This window comes from Pagrus pagrus (assembly GCF_965226575.1).
Source record: "Pagrus pagrus genome assembly, chromosome: 9".
Classification (NCBI taxonomy): Eukaryota; Metazoa; Chordata; class Actinopteri; order Spariformes; family Sparidae; genus Pagrus; species Pagrus pagrus.
This window is the reverse complement of record NC_140193.1, coordinates 32,255,642-32,272,918: the sequence shown is the minus strand read 5'-3', so window position 1 is coordinate 32,272,918 and position 17,277 is coordinate 32,255,642. Positions and strand designations below refer to the sequence as shown.

Here is a 17,277-nt window from a genome sequence, read left to right as displayed (position 1 = left end):
GTCCAAAATGTTTCATTTAATTCCTTTGTTGATTAAATCATAGACCAGAAGCTTGAGCTCTTTGAAGGGTCATGCTGTGGTGACAAAAGCATCTCATGAAATCAAAAAAGTAAAAAAAAAAAAAAGTATACATTATCACAATGCGGCTTTTCATGGACGTATCACGTAAAACGTCTGAGGTGTAGTGTTGCCCTGTGACTGAACCCTGACCTCAGGTAACCCCTCCCACCTGCCAGCTGTAAAATTGTTCACAGCCCCACAAGTCTTCCCTCTCCCCTCCCCTCTCCTCTCCTCTCCTCTCTCCCTCCCCTCCTGAGCATGTCTTGACATGCGAGAGGGAGGGACAAAAAAACGAAACAAGAAAAACCAGAGTATGAGGGAGCGATGTAGGCAGATGGAGACGTGAGGTATGACCGGAGGGTTGTAAAGAGCTGAAGGCATGAGAAAGCAAAAGGGAATTTCATGCTAAAAGTACGGTTTGGGATCTATGCTTAAAATTCAGAGAGAAGGAGGACCAAAACTGAGAGGAAAGACTGTAGCTGTAATTGGAAGACGGAGGACGACTCAGTCAGGGGAGGGGTGAGATACTGTGTCATTATATCTGTGAAAACATGCTGTCAGTTCCTCTCTTGACTCATTCCTCCTTCCTCTTCCTGATTGTCTGACTGAACAGCTCCACGTCCTCCAGGAGAAGCATGATGAATGGTGGTGACTATGGATCCTCTTCTCCGCTTTGGCGTTCCTGACCAATCAACAAGAAAAACAATGACACATCTGAAGGAGGTGAACCATTAGCCAACTTAACCTTTTTCCACCTCCTCTTCTCTTCATCCCTTCACCTGAAGACCTGCAGGGAAGGACAGCCACTGATAACAATCACCTGATGCAACACTTTCAGGAACTGAAGCACCTAGTAATTCACCCAAGCTGTCACAATCCCAGAGGTGTCACCAGCTGCAGCTCAACCTAAAGGTAAAGAGTCAAATTACCGGAGGAGTATGGGATGTGGAGTTCAGAGCACTGGGTTGTTGCCCGGACGTCAGACCCCAAGGAACAAATGAGTAGCAGTGGATTTAACAGCAGCTGCAGCTTGCTCCAGGGCCGGTGTTTCTACTGTCGGGAATGGGCCCTGGATAAGCTGCGGCGCAGCCTGGATGCCCGCTCCATACCAGGACAGCCGACAGGGCTGCTGGTGACAGGGGGCCCTGGCGCTGGGAAGACTGCCCTGTGCACGGAGGTGGTGTGGCCCACCTCGAAGGCAGGCCTGGCAGTCAGGCTGGCACAACGCTGCCTGGCCTCCCACTTCTGCCAGAGAGAAGACCAGAGGAGTACAGTGCTGTGGAGGTTTGTCCTGGGCCTGGTGGAGCAGCTGAGGGCCTCACCTCTCCTCCCTCCTGGGTATGCAGAGATCCTCAACAGCCCGTCTGTATCCTCTGCTCTGGAGCCTGTCACCTGTCAAAGAGCCCCTGATGACACCTTCAAGAGGTTTGTATCACATTTATCTTAGTTTTTACTTATTAATTCAAGGATGTCAATGTCAATCTTTTGGGGGGAGGGTAACAGACGGTTCTGAGACGGTTGTTTTTTATGGGACATTTCAAGGGTGTCAGGTGAGAGGGAGATGAAAGTTAACGAAAAGGTAACAAGCCTGAAACTCATCCAGGCACTCGGCATGTGCGTGCATGTTCAGAGCATGGCTCGTTCCCAGCTCAACAGTGCAAATTTATGTGGTGTCACACACTGTGAATGGTGATATTTTAGATGAAAGCAGGAGCAGCTGAACAAAATAACATTCAGCATGTGTCAGCAGGCAAACAAGGGGTTTATCAGATTAAGTCAGAATTGAAGCACAGGTGAAAATACGGTGAAAACCTGTGCAATAAGTTCCCTCTGCTTTGCAATTAGTCAGTTTTGAGATTTGGTTGACCAGAAACGGTCGATGTTTATAGCTATTTTAGACATGGTGAGCTTGGTCATGAGTATTTAACCAGACAAGCTTTGATTTGAGATCATAGACACAATAATGAGCCATGTTGTCCTCTGTAACTTGAATTTGATTTGTAGCCTATTGCTACACTTCTGTTGCAACTGTTGCAAATCAACAAGCAGGACTGCCATGTGACAGCGCAACAGTTGTGCACTACATTATTGTGTGATACATTGATTTTTTAGGTATATAATTTGATAGAGTAACAAAAAACATACTTCTGTCAGGCTAGTTTATCCATAAACAGTTAATGAATTGTCTATATTTGAATTATTTCCGAAAGCTTCCATATCCTACTTAAGAATATGACAATATAAAACTGGAATTGGACTCAGTAGAGCACATACCTCCGACAAGGCCCGACAGTCCCCTTTAATTCACTCAAGCCTAATCCAGTGTCAAACTTGACAGCCCTGCACTCTGAATTGTAAACCACGATAACTGCTTAACCATAATTTAAGCTCACCAGATCTGGGATCCACATCAAATTGTAATCACTCATAGAAACCAGCCATCTAAGTGTATCTTTTTTTCATCAAGGTCAATGTATTATTCCCTGAGAAATAAATGAAGATATTGAAAAATGCTCTATCACACAATGTTAAACAAAGTGAGAAAAAAATTCCTGGTTCCGTCCTTTTATCCGGATCTTCACCAAAAGTTAATGGGGTCTTTTCGTGGCTAACACCCATCCTCCATCTATTTTTTGTTGAAAAGAGGGTAATTCGCATGTAATCACTCCATGCCACAGAAGGTAAATAAAGACTTTTTCGATCCCACTTAGATCTTCATCATGTCGGACTGTTTGAAATTAGAAAACCACACCAATGGGCTGATAAACTCTATGATTGCCCTCTTTCGTTTTTAAGTATGCCATATTTTTTAGAATGCTAACATAAGATTATGATATCACGATATAATTCCACTGGAAGTTGACACACAATGATATTGAATTTTAGGTGATTTATTGACAAAAAGAGACATTATGATATTAATTATTATCTGAAAATAACAAATAATAATAATCTTTTGAGGTACTTTTACTTCACAGCATTATTAATGCCTAGCACCTATATCAGTAACAAAGAGTTATAAACAGCCAAATGATGTCTAAATGGCTCAACATAAGCTCCTGCTTAAAAAGCAGAAAAAGATCCATGAAAGCTTTAAGGCTGCTATATTTCTTCCTAAATAGAGGTTTAATTAAAAAAAAGGTGTTTAAACTATCAACAGATAGAAAGAGTTTCAAAGCCTGTAAAAATCCATGTGGCTATCACTGCAGCAAAGATAGGCCACGACTATCAGGAAAAAGATGGCAGCTGCTATTCTCCCTCTTAGATTTATGTCTCCTTTCATAATGCTAGCCATTCACTGCACACACAATGGGCCTCCAGTGTTAATGAATGCTACTGTGTTATTTACGACACAACATCCTTTCACAGAGGGAAAAAAAGAACAAGGAGGTGCTAAAAATGCCTCCAGTACACAGTGACCATCTCTGCTCCAGTCAGAGAGGTCACCTTTCCCTCCAGGACTTTTTCACTCTCTCTCTGTGTTTACTCTGCGATGCGTCTGAGTCCTTTTACATTCCTCCTGTGTTTGCTTACTGCTGTTACTTACTGGTGTTAAGTACAGAGCTGGATTCCACATTCCCCTCAGACTGGCTCATAGCCAGCCACTGTTTGTGTTTGTAGCCCATGTGAGAGAAAGCGGCTGCAGGACGTTGCCATGTGGAGCAGCCGTTGACAAACTGATGAAATATGGGCTGGAATTGGCTGTGAAAGAGCCACACATGAGACGTATGCCCTGAACCAGTTGATAGCCATCTATAGTCAGCAAGTCATTGAACTTTTATGTGGTGCTGCTCCCTCTGCCTGAATCCTTCAACAGTTGGATTTAAAGTTCACAAAGTTGGTCTCTTTCTGTGATTTTAAAACATAGCTACAGAAACAACTAGATGTGTTAATTGTTTGATATGTTTAAACATGCATTCATGTACAATTTAATGAATTTAATAAAATAAAGTCTAATCAGTATGGATGACTAATTTCTGTGATGTTTCACAACCCACCCCCTAGGATTAGTCCTGAGACTGGTATTCTGTTGTTGACTTCAATGCATTCAGTTTTCGACCCTGCTGCTTGCTTGGTTAATTTGCCAAGCTTCTGTATAAGCCAGAGTTAACAAAAATTCTCATTAATTTTTGGCATAATGGATGTGTTTACTTGTTGAATGACTTCCTCTTCCTGGGGTTTTATTAACACTGCTGGACCTGTTTACTTCCTGTTAGGAGAATATTCTGCTTTTGACAAAATTGGAAATTATGCTTGATTTTGCTATTATTAGGCATTGGGGACACATACAGAATCCCACAGACATCATTTTGAGGCTGAAAAGATGCAAAAATTATTATTATTATTTATTATGTTATTCAGGTTTTCTTAAAATCAGGTTTCAAGAAAACCTGTTTTGTGACTAAGGTCACTGGACCTTCTGGTCAGTCATAAACATAGACATTAACACTAATAGTAGCAGACACAAACACACACCCTGTGTTTGGTGCAGGATAAATGACTCGAGTTCAGCCTCCGTGTGACCCATTCATACCAGATACCAGACTGTCACAGGTGAATCACAGTGTGTCACCTAAACAACAGACCCCTGTCTGTATGTGTAGTTCTCTAACACAGAATTAAACTAGACCTGGTACAAAAATAAATGTCCTAAGCTTGTTGTTGTTGTTGTTGACTTTTAGCTTAAGTGGTTTCATAATTTTTATCAATGGGAGTTCAGTATGCTGCTGTAGGCACACTAGTGTGTATAGATTCATTGTTTTAATGACAGCATTTCAAACATTTCCAGGGATAGATCAATAAATATTTCCATTGTCGCCATATTTTTTAGTTCACCAGCCTTTAACGTTGATGCCCAAGCAATCCTAGAGACCTAAAGAGTATTGGATACACAGCTCTAATATAGAAAAGGAAAACAAATAATAAAAACCCGGCTCTAAAGCTGTGACAAAAACAAGGGAGACGTAGCTGAAGGCAAACAAATAAATAATTTATTTAGCAAAGTATCATAACATAGAAGTAACTGAGAATAAGATTGGATGTGTTTGATCAGTAAAGTCAGTGGTGAGGGTGTGTGTGTGCATGAGTGTAAGATGTGGTATGTGCAAAGGATGTTGGATAGCTGAAAAACAAACAAATGTGTGCTGGCGGAGGGAGAAGTGAAGAGTAGAGCAGAGAGCCCCATGGCCATGAGAGGTGGGGCTTTTAAAGTGAGCGCATTGGTCCCCAGTGCTTCAACTACGAGTAGCTCCGTCTCCCGGACAGGCTACCTGCTGCATAACATAACAAACAGGTTGAATAACAAGCAGGAAGAAAAAAATGTTACATAAAGATTTTTCTTTACTTGGTCTCTTTAGAAAAAGGTTAAGAAACACTCAAGTTTGTTCTAATAGGCTATGGTTGTCAATGCTAAAAGATATGGTCAGGATCCACTTAGTTTGACTCAGCAGATGTAGACTGTTGGTATAAACCATCCATCGGGCACCTACTTTAGTCTACAGTCTTCTCTTCCTTTGCGTTATCTGTGTGTTACTGTTTTAAAAATCCCTGTCGTTACAGGAAACCTCTGTACCAGTAGCACCTGGTTAGTATTAGAGTAACTTGCCATTTCAGTGTGTAAGTTGCTAGCTCAAACATAAGCACACCAGCCACTTTGACCTTTTCTTTTGTGGGGATTTAGCAATTTTGATGCCAGGCCTTGCCTCTCCACTTGCAAAACAAGTTCACCTTGACACTATATTGCAGGGTCACCATCGTTGCATCCTGGGTTAAGTATTTTTTTGTCTTTGGCTCAGGCATATTTTACTGCAGCCACTGTACAGTATCCATCTGGTACCATCAATTGTGTGCTCTTCACTCGTGGAACTTGCACGTTCATCAAGAAATGTTCATGCTCCAACAGCTCTGATAAATAGAACCAATAATAGAAAGCCAAATTGCTTTAGTTGACTTAAGAAGTACAGCCTTTACACACAGTATGTAGCAGTATGCCCCTTTTTAAGTTGGTTTGCCAGCCACCAATAATCACAGAGAAGAAGAACAACAACAATGCTGTTGCCACGTTCATGACGTAGAGCTGCTGCACCTGTGTAGAGCCACGCAATGTAGACAAGAGCCACATATGTCGTCGCTGGAGTGGGCATTGTTTTTTAAGTTCAGAAGAAGACAACACAATTGTAACTTGCAATACGTGTTCCGGCAAATGTTCAGCGAGGTAGGAAAGAGGAGGGAAAAAAAAGAGGAGTTTAACACAATAAATCTTATTAGTGCTAAGAATAATAAATCATCCATCTTTCCCTGCCACATCTTAGACTGTTTACTCTCAGGGGTGCATAAACTACAGGTCATGAACTTATTTTTAAAATACAAAAATGTGAAATTATTGTCGGCCGTGAGAAGCAGGAATAAGAAGTTATCAGTATCGGGAATGAGTGAGTGAGTGAGTGAGTGAGTGCGTGCGTGCGTATGAAGGTATATCAATGTCAAAACAACCAGAGAGATGCGCAGCAACGGGTGTGTGCACGCATGAGAATTTTGTTATGCGTGCGTGCGTGCGTGCGTTGTTACGTGCAGACTGTATTTCACGCGTAACAAGAAGCTGCGTGCGTACGAAGCAGCGTGCGCACGTCTGTCTGTCACTGTTTGACAAATGTTGTCACGCGTTCACACACGCGTGACAACATTTGTCATTTTGCGACCGGAAGTTGATCTGCACCGTGCGCAACACACCGCGTACTTTGACGCCTCGCGTAGTTGTTCTGTGTTCCATGTTCATCCAGTAGATGGCGCAATCGATCCAATACGAGATACAGACATACAGGCTTTAACATGACATGATTCATTCGTTCCATGAAGACAGAGAAAGAGTTCTGTTGCTGTTTCTTTTACTTTGTTTCTCACATAAGACACAAAATCAATGACAAACATTTGTAAGTTAACCACGCCCCCCGCAGGTAATCACTTCATTGAGAACTGCTGGGACCACTGGAGAGGTGCGTTAGGTTTGTGCACCTGAACAGCTGCAACACACTCCCAGGACTTTTGTTGGGAGGGGCGGGGGAAGCACGCACTTTTATCAATGATCCACCGTCCTGGTCCCACTGAGGACTCGAGCAGCAGCGTTTTTTATACATACATATATATATATATATATATATATATATATATATATATATATATATATATAACAAAAAAAACACTTCTCCTCCTTCTCATTCTTCTTTTATAATTCTGGCAGCAGTGTCTGGCTCACTGCTGCCTCCCCTGGTTGACGACACTTCAATAAAATGAGTGTGTGAACGCGTGACAACATTTGTCAAACAGTGACAGACAGACGTGCGCACGCTGCTTCATACGCACGCAGCATCTTGTTACGCGTGACATAGTTTGCGCACGTCATTTCCGCCTACATGTGAGCGTGTGACAAAAATGTTCAATTATCTTCATGCGAGCGTTAATGCGTGCGTTCGCATAAAAACGCATGAATGTTACACGTAGTCACTACGCGTCGTGTGATTACCGGCGTGCAGCAGTCATACGCGTGAACGTGCGTGTGAACGGGGGACCATTATAAGTCAATGGGGAAACTACATTACACGTCAGGCGCTGCTTGCTGCACAGGCGTCAAAGCACGCGCGTGTGACACGTTCAGTTGATAGGTGCGCACGCATTATGACACGATTCTACCGCCATAGCGTGCGTGTGTGCGTGCGTGCGTGCGTGCATGCGTGTACTTCTGGATATTTCACAAGTTCAAATAACCTGAGTCACCATCGGATCACAGTGGGGTGTGGGTGCTGACAGTGCTCTTTAAAGGACATTTGCAGTGTGATTGAGGATTTGCCAAGTATTGAATCACTGTAGAATATAAAATATTTTCACAGTTTTGTATTTGCCTTGATGTTACTCAGTGTTCTGAGTAAAGAAGTGTTGGAGTTTTTGTTAGTTTTGGTTATTATTTTTGCTAATAACAAATAGTATTTTTTGTTTGATTATTCTAGATGTTTGCTTTATTTTTGCTAATTTTATTTTTGCTAATTTTTGTTTAGTCTATTTATTTCCGCTTTAGCATGTTCAGTTTTGTCTAGTTAGAATTTTGTTTTGTTTTTGTTTTATTTAGGAATTTGGGTAACACTGTGGGCACCCAAGGTTATATATGCAGAAGGATAGGCGAAGGACCATGATGCACCTTGATCGGCCTATGTTTTTTTACCAGAGCAAGAGAGGCATGCAGGATCCCTTTGTTCTTTGTATGCTTGCTTGTTTCTTGGAAAATAAATCACAAAAGCCAAAGTAACATTGAATGGACATTGAAATTATTTTGCCTGCGTACATTACAAGCCCATGGTGCAGCAGTGGCTCTTTGATTTTTATTTGAAGTTTTATTTAGATTATTCAACAAATGGCCACTACACCAAGTATGAGCCATGCTGTCTGCTAATGTCAGCCAGTAGTTTTGTATACTATAGCTGATGGAAGCAGTTTGTTTTGGTGACGTCACATGTGGGTTAGCCTTTATGTCTAGTTTCTGTAACTCAGTGCAATCGCTCATTGAGCATTTCTTTCATCCATCTTTCTGAAAACATGAAGCAAGTTTGGGTTGCTGGGGTTCATTTTCCATATTCAAAGACAAACGAGCATCTACTCGAGCAGTTGCTAAAGGGATAAAAACCTTTGTAATTTCAAGGTAAAATGGCTTTATTTCTTTCAAACTAAACATTAACAGTAAGGATGCATGGTATAGATTTTTGTGGGCCGATAAATGATTATTACCCCTTTCTCAAAAGTTGAGGCATAACCACATGCAAAAATAGGGTCTTTTTAGTCAATTTGCACTGAAATGCTTCCAACAGTCAAAGGGCCCTATTTAGACAGTCTATAGTGCATGGTCTAAAGCACAAAGTGCTAGTGCGTTTAGGGCGTGTCCAAGTCCATTTTGTTTAATAAACAGTAGCTCTCGTCTTCAGTGAGGGACATGGATGTGGTCCTCGGCTGCTGGACCCTCTGCCCCGCCACTTCATAATCATATGTCCCGTCAACAACTCTTTTTGACTGCATATGCAAAAATACACCTCAGAACTATCGGAGGAGGAGGAGCGCTTCTGTGCGTCCCTCTGTGTGCATGATTCTCAGTCCATGGATCAGGTGGGACAGGTCATAAAAAGTATCATCCTGATCAATAACGGGTTGGAGGACAGAGGAGAAATACGTGGAATATCGGCCTCCAGCAGCAGAAATGATATGTGTTTCTTTACATTTACATGCGCATTTGCGCACACGGAACATCTGATAAACTTTGTTGGTTATTTAAAACTCCTGACTCACCGGCAGGATCGGTTAGTATTTCATTTTAATTTATGTTCTGTGTTCTTCTACACATCGAAAGGTCACACACACAGTCCAGATTCATACAGTAAAATAGTTTGGAATAAAGCAGCTGTCCTGAAAAATCCTGAGATCCCATCTACAAATATTAATTTTAGAAACTAAAGGTTTAATTCTGTTTTCCCTGGAGAGTTTCCTTGCCAGCTTTTAGTTTTGTTGTTTAAATCAGAGCATATGTGTGTTGTGAACCCGCCTGTGTAGGCACATCTTACTGTCTGAATAATGACCATAGACCAGGTTTTTCATGCTCTATGGTGCTGTTGCTTTCTGCTGCCTCAAGATAGCAATCCGCCTTCAGTGCGCCTGACCACACCTCATTTCAAGACCAACAGGCACAGAGGCGCACAGGTGGGCGCAAGTACATTTGCTATTTACACAATGTACGCACTTGCCATGAAAAGGACAACTGCATGGGTCTGAAACTTGCAATGACTTTTGCACCGTGCTTTTCACTGAGCATAGGATAGAGGCCAAAATGTTGCTGATAAAACTATGGTGAAGTTTGATTAGACCTTTAAGGAAATAGAAAATGTTATGCATACAGTACTAATTAGTTAGTCACTGAATGTCTAAAATAAGTGAAGTGGAAAAGAAAAGCAAAAACTCAACAAAACTTTGCATGCATGAAGTGAATTCAAGCACTGATTTACTTATATTTACTGTCACTAATTTACATGCAAAAGAGTTTGAAATGCCCTGTTTATCATTGCAATTACGCTGCACTCAGAATAACAGAAAATGCTCACTCTGTTACTTTCTTTCAACTCCCTCATCTGCCCGTGACTCCTGCATTTTTGACATGGACATCTTAAATTCTTCCTTTGTGTGTCTATCTCTTTGTTACATGTCCTTAGAGCAGTGTTGGGACCCCTGTTGGACCTTCCTCCTCCTGTCCAGACTCTGATGGTGGTGGTAGACTCCCTGGATGTGAGCTATGGAGAAGGTGAAGGAAATGGGAGTTGTAGTTCCATTGCAGAGTTCCTGGCTGCCAATCAACACCTGCTGCCCGGTTGGCTTCTGCTGGTCTGCTCCGTCCGCCGCCACAACAAAGCTGTGTGCAACATGTTCTCAGGTATGAAGAAAGAGCTCATCTGAAAGAGGGCTGCACTTTAAGATATTATTTTGTTGTAACCTTTGGTCTGGGAGAGACAAGAGGGGTGCATGAACTGCCTCAGGCATTTGTGTGGTTGTCCGAATGTAGGGATGTAACAATATACCGAATTTTGAGATATCGCGGTAAAAAATGCTGCAATACCGTCATGGGACTGTGACAATATCTACCAACCTATCATGTGGCTATTTTGCCTGTAATGTTCATGGATCTAACAAGGGAAATAAGTAAGAATGCATTCTATTATTTGTCCTTGCCATTGTATTGTTCTGTTCTGTTAAAATCATACTGCTCAAAAAGACAGACATATTCTCATAAGACCCATCCTACTCTGCCTCTGATTGGTTGGCTCCATTGGTTGCGTTCTCACACAAGCCACAGTAATATCTGTTTTCGGCGGTGTCCTGCTGTACAACCAGAGGGAGGCAGGGATTGCTACTGGCTACTGTATTGTTTTGCAATTTTATAAAGTCCAATCAAAATTGTGAATAATAATAGTATTGTTTTAACACAGTGGACTACATATCGTATCGTACCATGAGTTTTTGGTATTGCTTCATCCCTACCGAATTGTGTTTGAATCTCCTTAATATGATCCTTTGTTGTGATGCAACAAGTCGTAGTGACAAAATTATTACTGCAGAAGATCATAACCAGATAAACCATGCATCAAATTACTGACTAACAACCAGGTAAGAAATCAAATTATGTGTGATCAAAGATTCACAGTAATGGCTTTAATTGGATGGGAAGCATTCAAGTTAACTAACTATAGCAAAGAGGTTCTTTGATGGTGATTGTTGTTAAAAGCTGGTACTAGGTTGAGGGCTCTCTGGTTTTACAGCTTCATTTAACTAGAACCTTATGAAGGAAGCAGGGAAGTGTTTTGTAGAATTTGAGGGCCAATTTAAACTATACAGTAATTATCTCCTCTTCTCAGGTCTAAAATCACACGTCTTCAACTAAGGTCTTGACTATCATAAACACTTGTGGAAGGTCATACTTTCCAAGGGAAAAATAATAGTGGATGTGTTTAAAACAACAATAGAAAAACATGTTGTGTTGTGTCATAAACAACAAACAGGGAAAATAATACCACTAGATAGTTTTCAATACACATAATACAGAGATAAAGTGATTGATGGACAGGTCAAGCAAGGCAGAGAGTGGAAAGAGGAGGCAAAATGTAGACGAGGATCTGAACGATTTAAGCATTCTTTGGGCCATCCGTCTTCTGCGTTATTTTGGTTACTTAACAAGTTGTCAGAACCAGATGGTGATCAGTGGGAGATGTAGGGAACCAAAATTACATAATACAGGCCTGATAAAGGCTATGCCAAATCTGCACAAATATATCAGGTTTAAAAAACATGCACTATCTGTTTCTGTGTTGTAGGATTCCGTAAGCTCTGTCTGGATGATCTGCGGAAGCCCCCACTAGTCCGTGATGTGCAGCAGTACATCCTCTGGCGGCTGGATGAAGAACCAGTGCTTCGCCGTCAGCTCACCCCTGACACAGTTGACATGCTGAATTTGCTGCACATTAAGAGCGGGGGCTGCTTTCTATTCCTTGAGCGTGTGCTGGATGGTGTGGCAGGTGCACTGGTGGGTCTCCGTGAGATCCGGGACATCCCTGGGACTCTAAATGGTCTCTACCTGTGGTTATGCCAGAGACTGTTCCCTCGGGGTTTCTTTGTTTATGTCAGGCCTCTCCTCAATGTCCTCTTGGCTGCCCCAAGGCCACTTACACCCCAGCAGCTGTTCACAGCAGCCTGGACACATGACACCTTGCTCAGCCTCCAGGACTTCCAGAAGAAGCTCCAAACTCTCTCTCCTCTCCTGATTGATGGCCCTGGGGGTACCAGACTACTCTTTCATGCAAGCTTTGCTGAGTGGCTGACAGATGTTAAATATTGCACACAGAAGTACCTGTGTAGCAGAACAGAGGGACACAGCATGCTTGCCATGGCTTTGACTTTGCAGGCACCCGACCTGGACATTGAGGACACTTGCCAACTAGCCACACATTTAGTTTGCTCCAGTCACCATAGTAATAACCCTTCATTACTGGCACTGTGGATGCTGTGGACAGATGTGCCAACTTTTACTCCTAGGCGCAGTGATGCCTGTGCCACCTCTTTAAACCATCCTCCTGTTCTGGTCAGTCTAAAAGTCCGTCAGCTGTTAATGAGGAGTGGGCTCATCTCTCTAGCCTTTTTTTCTGATGCAGACTTAAGTGTTGGAGTACAGTGTATAGGTGAAGAGAAAATTCATTCACAACAGGCATTTGAAAGGGAGGTGTCTGTCAAGAAGCTGCTAGACAGTGGGGTATCTGTAAACCAGCCTGGTTCTACAAATGGACAGACCTTACTTATCAATGCTGCCCATGAGGGTTCTGCAAATGTAGCTGAACTTCTCCTGAAACACGAATCTGATCCCCTGGACAGTGATCATCAAGGTCAAACGCCACTGACTCTGGCTTCTAGGCAAGGACATGTCAAAGTGTTGTCTGTGCTCCTGGAATGGGCCAAGAGCAAGGAGCCAGAAACTGCAGTGCGGATGATGGAGCATGTCGACAACGAAGGCTGGACAGCACTGCGCTCTGCAGCTTGGGGAGGACACAGCGAAGCTGTCCGGCTTCTGCTGGATGCAGGAGCAGATGTGGATGGTTGCGACATTGATGGCCGGACTGCTCTTAGAGCTGCTGCATGGGGTGGTCATGAGGAAATTGTCCTGACACTGCTGGACTATGGGGCACAGGTTGACATAGCTGACAGTAAGGGCTGTACGCCACTTATTGCTGCTGCCTATATGGGACATCACGAAGCTGTGGAGATATTACTGGACCACAAAGCAGAAGTTGACTTAGCTGATGGAGATGGACGCACTGCTCTTTCAGTCGCTGCCCTCTGTGTTCCTACAGCAGCTGGGGTTAAAGGTTATGGAGAGGTAGTAAGTCTGTTACTGGAGCGTGGAGCAGATCCAGGATACAGAGACCAGGATGGAATGACACCATTGCTTCTTGCAGCCTACGAGGGCAATCACGACATAGTTGAGCTTCTTCTAGAAGCTGGTGCTGATGTAAATGAGACTGCTAGCCCTGATGGCAATGTCTCGGCTGCAGCTGCTGTTGCTCCCCTGCTGGCAGCTGCAGCAATGGGCCACATGAAGACAGTGTCACGGCTACTTTACTGGGGCGCTGCTGTAGATGCAATTGATTGTGAAGGAAGGACCGCACTCTGCCTGGCAGCAGCAAGAGGCAGCATTGAAGTTGTCCGAGCCCTGTTGGACAGAGGCCTGGACGAGAACCACAAGGATGATCTTGGCTGGACTCCACTGCATGCTGCTGCCTGTGAAGGCCATCGAAGTGTGTGTGCTGCTTTGACAGAGCAAGGAAGCATGGCACGGGTTGGAGAAATGGACATTGAAGGACGCACCCCTCTTATACTGGCTGCCCAGGAGGGTCACTGGAGTACTGTCAGGCTGTTGTTGGAGAAACGTTCTCCCATTGACCACAGAGCTTACAATGGACATTCTGCCTTGAGTGCCGCCCTCCTGGAGGGCCATGCTGAGGTTGCAGAGCTGCTTATGAGGAGAGGAGCTGATACCGATGTCAGGGATGCAGAGGGAAGGCCTCTGCTCTACCTCCTAGTGTTGGAGGGTCACCTTGAAATGGCCACTCTCCTCATAGAGAAAGGGGGAGTTCCCCTGGAGTCCCGAGACTCTGAGGGCCGTACAGCACTTCATGTGGCTTCCTGGCTGGGATGTGTGGAGATGGTAGACCTACTTTTAAAGCACGGGGCAAACCCCAATGCTCAAGATACAGAGGGGAGACCACCAATGCATTCAGTGGCTTGGACAGGACATGATGAGGTAGGACATCACCTCCTAGAAGCCAGTGGTGTCAATATAGACCTTGCTTGTTACCAGGGGGCAACAGCTTTGAGCATCGCTGCCCAGGAGGGACATGCTAATATTGTTGCATTGCTTCTGGAAAGAGGGGCAAATCCTGATCACATGGATAAATATGGCCGTACTCCAGTCAAAGTGGCTGGTAAACGTGGACACTTTATAAGTGTCAGGCTCTTGGAGAGCTACAGAGCCAAGCCATACATAGGCATGTTGTTTAACTCTGGTACTTTCTCCCCTACAAAATCCACAAAGATCCGCTCCTCAGGCATCTCAGAGAGTAATGGAGGTGAAGTTGCAACCACTACCTCCTCCTCTTCTGTATCCTCTCCTGGCTCCACTGCAGAACGATTCCACTCCACGCAGAGCTCTAAAACCTCCTCTACCTGCCACTCGCTGGCCACAGTACAGACACTGCCAGCTGACAACCTCAGTTTTATTCAGCAGATACAACAGCACTCAATGCCCCGTAGTCGTAGTCATCCTTCCACCCTCCTCCCACCAGGGAGCTCAGGCATGTGCAGCCTACATGGAAGCAGTCGGAGGCATCCCAAAGACAACCCTCCTCTCACTGTTTGCACAGTCACTGCCATGGTGCACAACTGCGAACTGCTTCAGAAAGATCTATCATCTGGACTTGAACATCACAACAAAATTAACCAACAGAGCTCAAACTTAATAAAAGCAGACAGGACTACTTACACTGGTGGAAAATGGAACTCAGTCATGGCTTCCCTTGGGATCATGCCAGGGCAAGATGGCCCTGCAGTAGGTGCTAAAATCAGGGAGAGTCCTCCTCTTGGCTACCCATATAGGCTACAGAGCCCACTTCAAGGGGGAGCTTGGGATTCTCTACCCCAGAAGAACTTTTTGTCACCTTCTTGCTACAGTTTTACCCCAGTCCCACCTTGTAGTGCCTTGCCAGAGGATGTTATGGTCGCTATGACAACCACAGACCCGCAACTTAATATGAAACAGGCCATCAAACTGCAGTTTGAGGGTCCTACCAGTGCAGCCTTATACAAGAGAGAAACACCCCTGTGACTGGTGCTCCAGTAGGTGAATAAAGTTAGACATTTCTACGCTTTCTTAACAAAACTTTTACTTTCTACAATCAGTTAACCAACAGTAATTTGAAGAATATAATTTATCAAGCAAAAGTCCCAACTACTCCATTGTTCCATTGTCTCTAATATCGGCATTTGATGTTTTTCTTGGTTTTCCATTATTTTAGATTAATAATGTAGGGTTTAGCAATTTAGTTACTTGAAGAAAATAACTAACGAATTCATTGAAAATGGAAATAATCCTTAGTTGCAGCCCCAGTGTGGGTATTTAGAGATTATTTTTTGGTGTCAATTCACTGTTTGGTGACATTCACTGTTAGCATACATTGGAAAATTCACAGAAATGTAAACTGGCATGACTATATCTTTGTTTTAGGTGTGGCTGTTCAAGAGAAGGCAGTTTTCACAGTGTAAAATGACTTTGTCCAACCCTTTCAGAAACCAGAGGAAAAATTAACTGAATGAAGCAAAAGCAGACACTCCTGCTTTTCTGTTGCCTGTTGTGTTTGTTGAGCAGGACTCTCACAGACAAGCTCCTGCCTATTAATTTAAAGCGTATACCAAAACTGAATTCATTTTTGAATTAGACATTATTTTCCCATTGTGCTGGGGATTTTATTAGCTCTATTGCGAATAATACTCCCTATGATGGAACACAAGTGTCTAGGTTGGGTTATGTTTTAAGTTATGTTTTCTTCATAAAAAATCCCTTTTTTGAGCAGTTAACAACCTTGTTTAAGAGCTTTAAGGTTGTGGCCTTGATCTTTTTGGAAGCCTTTGAAATTGGTTGTCAATGATGGACCAATAGGGGGATGAAGGCCAGTTTATAGTAAATTCCAGTTTGCAGAAAAGCAAGCTGACCAAAGCTTGAAATGGTGCAAGGTTTATCATACGGACTATCAAAGACAGCCAATTTTACTTGGCTCACTCACAGTGTGGAAAGTGAGGAAGGAAAGTGAAAATTGAGGGTGGATGTGGGAGGGGTTGTTGAATCCAAACTTGTGTGTGGCCTCAAGAAATGTTTAGTTCTTTATCATTTTTCAGGGGATTCAAATTTTAATACATTCATTCATTAAATCGGAAAACAGTGCCATAAAATTGTCTGCCTCTGCTTATTTATGAGTATATGTGTGTGTGTGTTAAAATGTTTTACTTGTGCACTAAACAACTAAATGTCATTGGTAGCTTCTGATGTGGTCGCATCATGCCGAGATGAAAGTCAGGCAGCAGCCTGATATTGGCCACCAGGGTTAATAAAAACAAACGCTGTTGGACAGTTTTGAAACTGGAGAAATGAGGTCTCTGCAGACAGGTCCATTAGTGATTTATACGCCCTTTATATACATTTGATATGTTGTATCTGTGAAGTGATTTGGGTATTTGTAGCTTGGGAACTACATTTCTGAACTGCATTTGACATCATTATAATGCCCTTTGCTCTGATGAAGGTCTATTGCCTGAAATGCTTTTTTATTAATTAAATACTTTGATATTTCTCCATGTTGAAATTGATGGTAGGGCAGGTGTGGTTATTGGAAACTAATAATTAGGGCCCGAGCACTGACCAGTGCGAGGCCCTATTGAATCTCTAAGGGCTATTATTTTTCTTACATGACTTTAAACCCAGTTTTGGAGGCCTGCACATACCCCAAAACTCACCAAACTCGGAATAAAAATCACATCTGGCGAAAATTTTCATAATTCCACATTATTGGGTGTGGGTGTGGCCAGGCAACTCTATAGCAC

General features: G+C 43.1%; 1 protein-coding gene across 8 annotated transcripts in view; it reads left to right on the top strand.

The window, feature by feature from the left end:
• Positions 1-17,015, top strand: part of ankrd50l (ankyrin repeat domain 50-like) — a 94,469-nt gene extending 77,454 nt beyond the window's left edge. For 5 of the 8 annotated variants that reach the window (XM_084361288.1, XM_084361284.1, XM_084361289.1 and 2 more), the window contains exons 2-4: positions 674-1,485; positions 10,299-10,516; positions 11,952-17,015. In XM_084361288.1, the coding sequence (XP_084217414.1) occupies positions 1,004-1,485; positions 10,299-10,516; positions 11,952-15,508 (4,257 nt within the window). In that variant the 5' untranslated portion in view covers positions 674-1,003 and the 3' untranslated portion in view covers positions 15,509-17,015. The other 3 variants (XM_084361285.1, XM_084361286.1, XM_084361291.1) reach the window with 3 other exon arrangements.
• The last annotated feature ends 262 nt before the right edge of the window (positions 17,016-17,277 follow it).